This window comes from Musa acuminata, chromosome BXJ3-1 (genome assembly GCF_036884655.1).
Source record: "Musa acuminata AAA Group cultivar baxijiao chromosome BXJ3-1, Cavendish_Baxijiao_AAA, whole genome shotgun sequence".
Classification (NCBI taxonomy): Eukaryota; Viridiplantae; Streptophyta; class Magnoliopsida; order Zingiberales; family Musaceae; genus Musa; species Musa acuminata.
Window position 1 is genome coordinate 12,693,195 of NC_088349.1, and position 10,902 is coordinate 12,704,096.

Here is a 10,902-nt window from a genome sequence, read left to right on the forward strand (position 1 = left end):
TTCGAAATCAAGCTGTCAAACATCAACTACGTGTTTCTTAATAATAAAAACAATCTTATATTTAAATAACTGATTTAATTATTAGTGAGAGAAGAAATTTCTCTCAAAACTTATATAAATATTATTACCTCAGTTTTATCTCTTTCACAATATATTACAACACTTTACTTTGCTCTTCTTTAGGGAACATATATTGTTCACAATCCCAATTAGCTCCGCAGAAATGACACAATAAAAAAGAATGAAGTCTTTTATTCAGATAAACAAAAAGAATATAACCAAATCCCGCTTCTTAATATTTACACCGACGCCGCAACGAAAAGATCCACCAGCAAACACAAAACAAATCAAACAGGATATATGATGTATGGTGACTCCGAGCCAAGCAAATCAATCAATTCACGCCTCTGAGGAGCATCTCATTGTACTGAAGCCATGAGATCTGCCGCTGCATCTTCATCTGCTCGTAAAACTTTGCTATGAACTGCTCCGCCTTCCTGTCGATCTCATCTTCTTCCTCCATCCCCGCGTGATCCTCGCATTCCCGTACCGCATTGTCGTCGTCGTCATCCTCGCAGCCGATCTCGCTCGCCTCCTTCGTCTCATGCTTATCCGGTAAGTAACTATTCCTGTCAAGCTTGGCGAAGACGAGATCGTCGTCCTCCGTATCCAAGTCCCCGGCCGGAGTGATGCAGGGGATGCGGAGAAGCCGCACGGAAGGCGTCTTGAAGCGGAAAGCCGGCGTCTCCTCGAAGGAGAACTCGCGCTCCCCGAAGTGAAGCCTGTCAGATCCGCGGCCGCCGGGTTTGAGGCTCTTGAGGTAGCCGGGGACGATGCGGAGGTCGACGAAGATGCCGCGCTTGAACACGCCGCCCTTGCGCGCCCACAGAAGCGCCATGCGCAACAGCCTCCATGCGCGGCCTGGCAACGCCGCTTTCTTCTTAGCCATGGCCTTATAGCAAGTGCTCAGAAGAACAGCAAGGAAGAGACCGGTGATGTCGTTTGCTGATATGGAAGAGAAGCGTCGGGGAGTTGCTTTTGTTGAAGAGTAAGATGGTGTGAGTGGGATATATTTATACAGAGAGAGAGGGTGTTGTTGGAGATCTATGGAGGAAGAGACCGGTGGGAGGCTTCGTTCACTTCAACACACGGTTTGTCTCGTTGGTCACGCGGTGAGCCGCCACATCGCGTGAATACAAGTATTATGAATGATGAGGAGACAAAAAAATTGTGGCGTGTAAGGCAAAGATTGTTCCCATTTCATCGAATTATTTATTATTCTTTCAACGTTAGCAAACTTGAATGTGAAGTATTCGACAGGTAATAGAAAGAAATATTTTAGGATCAAACCCTATTTATCCTTACATTTCTTCTCATAGTCTAAAGTTTAACTTTGATCGGCAAGAATCTCTTAGCTTGTTCTAAGAAAAACCACATGTCATGTCACCGATCCTCGGCGGAATTTGCTGTAGGAAACTCCTAAAATTGGAATAATTATCGACATAAATCTCCAATCGTGCATATGATGGCACAGCACACGAAAAAAAGCTGCTTCTCTTAATTTCCTTTACTTAACCAAGAAGAAAAGGAGAGGGTGTGTGTTTCCGCTTGTGATCATTGTGTGCTCTCTTGGCCGAATGAAATGCTCGTAACCTGCTTGCTTGGAGTCCACACCGACAAAAGAGCTCGTCCTACACGCAAATCCACCGTCCTTTTGAGCCCCACGACATGTGACTTCTCGTATCATTTTCTCTCGATTCTTAATTGTTAAACTAGGAAGAAAAAAATAGAGTTATTAAACAAATAAAGAGTATGACAAGATTAAATCTTCTATATTTTTCTTAAATTTTTTTATAATTTTAGAAACTCTATATGTTTCATGATCTAACATAACATACGGGATTTATATAGTCCCCAAATAATCATTATCTTTCGAGAAATTCCTTTAAAATCTAATAGTCAACTTTTCCTTTGATATTTAATTTATTTATTTTCATCAAATTAACCTATTTATAATATTTGAACAAGTTTAATTCTAACATTTTCCCCTTCAAACTTGTTCCATTTGTAATGCTAATTTGACATCTAACCTTTTTATAATATTGATTTGATATTAATTTATAAAAAATTATTTCATTTAAACTGCTAGAGAGATAAGTGATCTTATTGTCTCCAATCGAGTAACCGATGTAAATACTTTTTCATAGTCAATTCCATTTTGTTGTTTGTGTCTCTTTACAACCAATCGGGTATTATATTTCTCCACCTCACCTTTTGTATTTCTTTTTTATTTTAAAGATCCACTTAACACCGATCATTTGGTGGTCTTTTAGAAGTGTAGTAAGTTCTTATGTATCATTTTTATTAATAGCATGAATCTTCTCATTCATAGCTTGTCATCATTTTTTTTTTCTACAAGTTTCTTAAAGATTAATAGATCATATCGTGTAAAAAAATAAAATAAAAAAAAATTATCATTGTTAATATCAATCATTCAAGTCAAATCATATAGCTCCTAAATCGATCTTATCTTTTTTATAATCAGATTTTTTGAATTATGTGACCTAGCTAATTTAGGTGATGATTCCGGTAGAGCCACTTTAGTGTTTGCTTGTATTATATCATCCTCTTCTAAAGCTATAACTTTCTTATGTTGCTCATCATTTTTTTAATTCCAAATCTGTTGCTCATCAATCTCAACATCTCTTGACATCACAACTTTGTTTGTGAAAGGATTGTAGAGTTTATAATCATTGAAATTCTCTGCATAACCTAGCAAAATTCTTTTTTGACTTTTATACTCCAGTTTTGTTCTCTTTTCTTCTAGTATCTTGACAAATGCAATACTTCCAAAAATTTTTAAAGGATCAACTCTTGATTTTTGCAAGCTCCATACTTCTTCTAGTGTAAAATTATTAATTTACCTTGTAGGAAATTTGTTAAGTAAATAAACTGCATAAGTAATAGCATCTCCTCAAAATTCTTTAGGAATTTTTTTTTTCTTTAACATGTATCGGATCATATTAAGTATAGTCCTATTTTTTTCTTTTTGAGTTACTATTTTGTTGAGGTATGTATAGCACAATGAATTGATATAAAATCTCATTATTTCTATCAAAATTTTTAAATTCATTTGATATATATTCATCACATGTTCTTAAACATTTAATCTTACAACTACTTTGTCTTTCAACCAAATCCTTAAATTCTTTAAATTTGCTTAAAAAAAATTTCTTTTTTTTTAACATATAAACAAAGTTTTACCACTATGATAATTAGTTAAGGTAAAAAAATACATGTTTCCTCCAAGTGATACTAGACTGATAGGGCCACAAACATCTAAGTGCACCAGATCAAGTCGATGTCATGCTCTTTTTGTTCTTCTGACTTTGAAAGACTTTCTTTTTTGCTTACATATGACGCATACTTCACATAATTTTGATGGACGATCAATTCTTGGCATTCCTATCATCATATCATACTTCTCTAGAAGTTTCAAAGCTTCAAATTTTAAGTGAGTATATCTAACATGTCATAGTATAAAAATGTTCTCAATATCAGTTTTAAAATAATTTGATCGATCAAAAATATATAAATGCAGATGAAACATTATGTTCTTTATCATTTTTCATATGTGATATCAATATTTTATTTTTATCACGAATTGAGAGAGCTATATCTTTCATCTCAATATCATTACCTTTTTTAGGTAATTATCCCAAGCTTAAAATATTATTTTTCATATCAAGAATATAATAAACATCTGAAATGTATAATTCTTTGTCATTATTAAGTTCAAGAAAAATTTTACCTTTGTCTCTTACTAATCTTTGTGACAGATCACAAAATATAATGTTCCTGAAATAACTTGTATCCATTTTTAAAAATAGTTCTTTGATGCTACACATGTGATTTAAGGCTCCTGTATCTAGATACTATGTTATAGATTGATTCTCTTTCAAATTATCATAAGTCATTAGTAAAACTTGATTTTCATTCTTTTCTTCCTCAATAAAGTTTATCTTATCACATTGATTATTAGGATTAAAATAATATTCATAGGAGTAATGTTCATACCTTTTGCAAACATAACATTGTATTTCAGAGCTTTTATAATTTCTGCCATGTCCACGGCCTTGGCCACGTCCTTAATCATAACATCAGCCTCTTTGGGTAAAATTTGCTCTATTACTTTTATTGTTTAGAGATTCTTGATTGATTTGATTTCTGCCTCTTCTTCATCATTGAGAATTTGATTCACCTTTATTTTCAAAAGTAAACTTGGCTTGTAGTGCTTGCTCTATAGTTTTGTCTCATCCTCTTTTTGTAATCCTTTATTCATGAACTTGAAGGGAACCCATAAGTTGTTCTAAAGATATTTTTTCTAAATATTTTGATTCTTCGATCGCAACAGTAATATAATCAAATTTTAGATTTAAAGATCTTAGTATTTTTTTTATTACTCTTTGATCACTTATTTGTTGACTATTTTGTCGCATTTGATGAACAATATAAATGATTTTTAAGAAGTAATCAGAAATAGTTTCAGAAATACCTTATTGTAATTTTTCAAACTCGGCTCGTAAAAGTTGTAGATGAAGTTTCTTTAACTTATCAACACCACCAAATGCTTTTTGAAGCATTTCTCAAGTCTTCTTTGAAATATTGACTAGAGCGATGATCTCGAACATTGTATCATCAAGCCCTTAATAGATCATGAATAAGACTTTTTTTCTCCTTCTTCCTTTTATCTTTGAGTCTCTTTTTTTACTTCTGCATCTATTGGTCCTTCTGTTGGACTTAGTTCAACATATTCATCTTCTACGAACTCCCATACATCTTGAAAGCTTAGAAGAACCTTCATTTGGATATACCATATATTATAATTTTTTTTGGCAATATAAGGATCTAGAGTTGAATGGTACTTGAGAAAAAAACCATAGCTAAACTATGCTTTGATATCAAATAATTATTAATCAAAGGAAGAGTATGACAAGATTAAATCTTCTATATTCCTCTCAAAACTTTTTAATATATGAGGTTTATATAGTCTCGAAAGATACATTACATTAATTATATTAAAAATTAATCATTCTCTTACAATAAATCTCTCCAAGAATCAATATGGCTTCTCTTTTCATATATAGTTAATTTATTGTTTATTTTGATAAAATTAACCTCTATATGATATTTGAAATTTCAACATTAATTATATTAAAAAATTATGCACGGTAAGTTTCTTCCCATGAGTTCTCCTTAGGGGTGCCTCCACGATTGCCTTATACGATTGTAAGAACATATCTCGTCATGCTTTTTGCAATGAGAAGTCATGAAACACGTTTCGACGGGATCTACTCGCCGTTCAATCACTCACGCGAATCCAATGAGAACTACGGGCTTTGTTCATTCGCAGGAGGAACCCAATGAAGGCGACTCTGTCCTTCCTCTGTGAAGGTTTTAGCAGACTCTGTGAATCCATCATAAAGGGATGGAACGCTTCTGGTGTTTGACATCTCTCGCCTGCTTTAGACGAGCTGCTTCTCCAAGTCCCACCAACTCAGGTCACTCGATCATATCTAGTAGCTCTCCCAAGCTTCTAATATTGTTTGGCTTCGCTTCGGACTTGTATCGATGACGATGGGAGCATAGCTTATGTGCCTATTTTATTTGATCGTTTTAATGCATTGTCTCCGTTTAATCTCTCTCTTTTTCTGAGCAACCCTTTCCTCATCATCAGATGTATTTTCTGTGATGTATAAGACATGATTTTATTCATTTATATTCTTAATTTTCTTTTATATATCTTTTCTGCTCTTAGTTAGCTTAATAGTATTCAGATTATTGGAATAATAATTATTTCTGGTTCCAGGGAGTCCAAACTGTGGAGCGGGTGAGAGATGTTATCTTTGAATCTAAGCGGTCGCAGTTTCTGTTCTTCCACGATCATATTCCCGTATCAGATGAAGCATTTCCCTCTACAAATGAAGGGAAATCTAAGAAGCTACTCGATCTATGTTGCCAGATTAGAACCGTACGAGAAATCAAGCAGATCTTTCGTGTGCAATGAGAAGTCAACTTCAAACTCTTCGATCAAGCATTACGTAGATCATAAACCGGAAGATGTCCAGCCGTCTTCTGCACATCCGGTTGACGTTCTAGCAAGCATTCTCGAGGAGCTGAAGGCGGTGCGCAGATGCTTATTGGCATCGGAGAACAGAGATCTCTGTCGACTCAATCTGTGCCACAGGTTGGCCATTAATGTCTGTCATCTTCCTGTGCTATAAACCTTCCTCTTCGTACGCTAATCAACCGAAGCTGACAGGAATTACCTGGATAGTGCCATGAACTTGTGCCATCATTTGGCACTCAAATGCCTTGATCTCCAGCGGCTCAACGAGGACCTCTGTTCTGTGGGACTCCAAAGCTTGGAATCCATAGACCCTAGCGTGCTTCCATGCATCGACACCATCATCCAGCTCTTGGAACTCTCCGTTGGTACTACGACCGCCGGCGAGGAAGGCAGAAACGAGAGAGCGGCCGCCGCGAGTGCCATGAGAGAGAGAGGCTTCTCCCATGCAACAGCTCTGTTCGGTCCGTACCAAGACAGCGGGCAAGTGCATGTCATGGTGACCGCAGGAAAAGAAGCCATTTCCAACGAAACGCTCATCGCCGATCTCCTCAAGGCTGGCGCCGACGTCATCCGAATCAATTGCGCACACGACGATCCCACCGTGTGGAGTGAGATCGTCAGGATCGCTCGACAGAGCTCAGCATCGTTGGGCAAATCATGTCGGGTACTGATGGATCTCGCAGGGCCGAAGCTGAGGACTGCCTCTCTGTTGGTGAATAAGATCGCCGCAGTTGTTTCCCCGGAATCTGATGACAGCGGTGACATGCTTTCTCCGGCTCGGATTTGGCTGTGCTGCGACGGAAGGAGCCCTCCGTCTGACGAATCATGCCATGCCATTCTTCGCATCGGCCAAGAGCTTTTCGGTGAGCTCAGGGTGGGCGACACGGTGAGCTTCGTCGATCCCACGGGTGGAAGAAGACCAGTCATGGTGGTGGAGAAGTACTGTCGTTCTGGCTATGTAGCGGAGTGTTCAGAAGCTGCTCACATAAGTTTGGGTGGGACACTTCAGGTGGACAAGGAAGACAAGAAGGTTTCCGGGCAGATCTTGAAGATACTCATAGTAGAGAGATATATCACAGTCGAGACAGGAGACGTGCTCACTCTCACTAGAAGCTGCTGCGTAGCTGAGAACGATCTCCATGACGACAGACACGATTCAACCATCATAACATGCTCCAGTGATCACATCTTCAACTCCGTCAAACCAGGTGAGCCGATCGCGTTTGATGATGGCAAAATCTGGGGTATGATTCAGGCTAAGAACAGCAATGCGATAGTAGTCATGATCGTTCAGGCCAACGCAATGGGATCCAAACTTGGCACTAAGAAGTCGATCAACCTGCCGAAGAGCGACACCAAGTTACTCAGAGGTCTGACCTCCAAAGACCTCGTGGACCTCCACTTCGTTGCCGCCAACGCTGACATCGTCGGCATTTCCTTCATCAGGGATGCGAACGACATGGCCAGCGTGCAGCGGGAGCTTGAGAAGAGGAACGTCCCGGCACTGGGGCTGATGCTGAAGATTGAGACGAGGGAAGCTGTCGACAATCTACCTCAGTTGTTGCTGCAGGCGATGCAGTCATCGAACCCGATAGGGGTTATGATTGCTAGAGGAGACCTCATGGTGGAGTGTGGGTGGGATCAATTGGGTGAGATCCAGAAAGAGATCATGGCCGTCTGCAGTGCTGCTCACATTCCGGTGACATGGGCGACCGAGGTTTTGGACATTCTCATCAAGTCCGGGTTCCCATCCAGAGCTGAGATCACAGATGTAGCGAATGCAATGAAGTAAGTTGGCAATCTTGTGGTAATAATCTACTGCTTAGATACTGATGATAATCTACACAGCATTGTACCGAATCTGAAGGATGGATATGTGCAGGGCGAGCTGCATAATGCTGAACAAAGGGAAGCACGTCGTGGATGCGGTGGCAGCATTGGATTCCATGTTGTGCAAGCACACTGATAGGAGAAGGAAGAAGATGCCGCCCAACCTGCCATCGAAATCCAGTAGGCTTTAATTGAAGTGAAGTGCCAAAACCCGATTTGTTATCGAAATGAATGAAACATAAGGCAATAATAAAAACAAGGCTGTCAGTCTCTACAATTATTTGAACCATTCTATGCTTTCCAATTCTAAGTTTAGTTTGTAATCATTTTGCCCTTAAAATAAAACTCGTTTTCAATGCTTTGTGTGAGTTTGGCCAGCTAATTAAGAGTGCTAAGAATCTGGAAATCAGATGTTGCTGCATATACTCTCTCTCCCTCTCTCTCTCTCTCTCTCTCTCTCTCTCTCTCTCTCATACACACACACATATTTAGAACCCAATTCTTTCAACTGTTGATATCATTGGCACTTACACCACCGAGTTCAGGTTTCTGCTCAATATCAGAGTAGGCGTTTGTAGATGACATGGAGGTAGCCATGAATGATTGCATTTCCTGCAAGAACTCGCGGAGAAAACATGCCCTCTCAATTGGTACTCCTAATCTCTCACGCATCCCAAAAAATATTCCAAGCCAGTCATCATATTTGCTGTGGTTTTGTTTTGTTCTGTCTGACTCTGTATCTTAGTGTCTTTCTATGCCCATGACAACTGCCGGTTAAAGAACCAGTCTTCTTCTCACTTTCAATTGTGGTACCGAGTCAAAAGCTTATATAAGAATGGATGGATCGCTGGAATCTCATCTCCTCTTGCAGCGACCGTCAATTGGACTATGGCTAAACAAAGCTGATGACAGCTACTGCTGGCAACAATAAAGTAATAGGCTTTGAGCAGTACGCTGCTCCTCCACACAGTTGGGTAATGGCGTCCTCTGAGACTCACGTTGGTGTCGTCATCACCATCGTCCTCCTCCTGAGCGTTCATCGGGTGACCAGCTGCTACTCATCCATCTTTAGCTTCGGTGACTCGCTTGCAGACACCGGAAACATACTGGCCTCGGATGGCGACTCAGCTGGCGCCGTGAGCCGCCTCCCGTACGGTGAGACGTACTTCCATCGCCCCACCGGCCGCTACTCCGACGGCCGACTCATCATAGACTTCATCGGTCAGTGGTCCTCTTTTTGTGTTGTTCGTCCAAGACTGAGTCCGCCTCTGCCTGCTCGTCAACGATGTCTGACGTTTTGTCTCAGCGCAAGCCATGGGAGTACCACTGCTGCGGCCGTATCTTGGTGGAGGGAGCGACGAGGACTTCCGACACGGAGCAAACTTCGCGGTCGGAGGAGCCACTGCGCTGAACAGCTCCTTCTTCAGGGACAAGAAGATTGATGTTTCCTGGACCGAATACTCCCTGCAGGTTCAGATCGCGTGGTTCAAGCAGCTGCTCCGCTCCACACCATCCGTTTCAGGTTAGCACTGATTGGCTCATTTCCCTGCGCATCATTATGTCAGATCTAGTGATCTGCCGGAAATCTTCCGAGGTATCATAGATCCTCCCTCGTCTTTGTCTGCTTTTACCTTCTCCGAAACAAATGGTGGCGTAGGACGTAGAAGATGATCGAAGCTAACGATTCTAGAACCGTACCCTTTGGAGCATAAAGGAGTGGTTTGAAGCAACCCAACCAATCTACTGATAACAGAGAATACTTCAAAGATAATAAAGATTTAAAGCGAAAGAACGACAAGGAAAGAGAGAGAGAGAGAGAGAGAGAGTAGGAGAAAAGAAGAAAAAGACATGCTGAACAACTTCTGATGTGTGCAGTAACAGCAGATGTGTGTCATCATCCATCAGCAACTGCTGAATCAATCATCAAACAACCAAATTTTGCACAGCCATCTATGGCATCTAGTTAGATCACAAGGCTTTGACTGAACACCAGCAATGACAGAACCGTCGATCTTGGGCAACTCGCTGTTCCTGGTGGGAGAGATCGGAGGGAATGACTACAACCACCCGTTCTTCCAGAATCGGCGGGTGGAGGAGATCAGGACCTTCGTGCCCAGCGTGGTCGAGGCGATCAGCTCTGCGATCACCGTGAGCCTACTTGTTCCGCCTGATCCTTTGTCGAGAACTTGCAACCATGCGGACATGTCTTTCACCCCCATGCGGTTCTATTTCTGGATGATAGGATTTGATCAAACTCGGTGCAAAAAAATTGGTGGTTCCAGGAAATCTACCCATCGGATGTGTTCCAGTGTATCTGACGCAGTTCCAGACCCAAAAGCTTGACGATTACGACGCCAAAACTGGCTGCATCAGATGGTTGAACGAGTTCTCCCAGTATCACAATCGGTTGCTGCAGGATGAGATAGAGCGGGTTAGGGGGCTTCATCCCAACGCAACCATCGCCTACGCTGATTACTATGAGTCCGCGATGAGGCTGTTCGAGTCCCCAAAGCAATTCGGTGAGCTCCTTCCTTCTTACCCGTCCATTACAAGATCTGCTTAGGTGAGTGGTGAAGGGAATGCACCCTTTTGCAGGTTTCAAGGAGCCTCTCTCTGCATGCTGCGTAGGATGTGGTGGTCCGTCGGCGAAGCTATGCAGCGACCCATCGAGCTACGCTTCCTGGGACGGATTGCACCTCACGGAGGCAGCCTACAGGACGATCGCCAATGGTCTACTAAAAGGACCACTTGCTGTTCCTTCCCTGAACCAAACTTGTCCTAACGTACAACAAAGCTCTGCTTCCACAGACACACTAAAATTGTTGTGCTTCAGCATGAGCATTTCTTCTTTCGCATGGCTTCAGAAGAAGAGCACCCTATTTTAGCAACATGAATGATTGATGGCAAGGTCTTGAGATTGAAAACAGGTACAACCGTCATCA

The 10,902-nt window shown here is 41.0% G+C and overlaps 3 protein-coding genes across 4 annotated transcripts; 2 read left to right on the top strand and 1 right to left on the bottom strand.

Moving 5' to 3' along the window:
- Positions 1-224: 224 nt before the first annotated feature.
- LOC135628140 (uncharacterized) lies at positions 225-1,032 on the bottom strand. Its single transcript, XM_065134618.1, has one exon. It carries the CDS (start codon positions 947-949, stop codon positions 395-397), a length of 555 nt encoding a protein of 184 aa, XP_064990690.1. The 5' UTR covers positions 950-1,032; the 3' UTR covers positions 225-394.
- A 4,390-nt stretch (positions 1,033-5,422) lies between these two features.
- Positions 5,423-8,328, top strand: LOC135628148 (plastidial pyruvate kinase 4, chloroplastic-like). Its single transcript, XM_065134629.1, has 4 exons — positions 5,423-5,561; positions 5,870-6,247; positions 6,323-7,918; positions 8,013-8,328. Exons 2-4 carry the CDS (start codon positions 5,898-5,900, stop codon positions 8,149-8,151), a joined length of 2,085 nt encoding a protein of 694 aa, XP_064990701.1. The 5' UTR covers positions 5,423-5,561; positions 5,870-5,897; the 3' UTR covers positions 8,152-8,328.
- Positions 8,329-8,695: 367 nt separating this feature from the next.
- Positions 8,696-10,850, top strand: LOC135628800 (GDSL esterase/lipase At1g28570-like). Of its 2 annotated transcripts, none has more exons than XM_065135709.1 (5): positions 8,696-9,181; positions 9,267-9,482; positions 9,954-10,108; positions 10,203-10,479; positions 10,556-10,850. In XM_065135709.1, exons 1-5 carry the CDS (start codon positions 8,866-8,868, stop codon positions 10,843-10,845), a joined length of 1,254 nt encoding a protein of 417 aa, XP_064991781.1. In that variant the 5' UTR covers positions 8,696-8,865; the 3' UTR covers positions 10,846-10,850. The 2 variants fall into 2 exon arrangements, with proteins under 2 accessions (XP_064991781.1, XP_064991782.1); XM_065135710.1 differs by having other exon boundaries at positions 8,699-9,181; positions 9,963-10,108.
- The last annotated feature ends 52 nt before the right edge of the window (positions 10,851-10,902 follow it).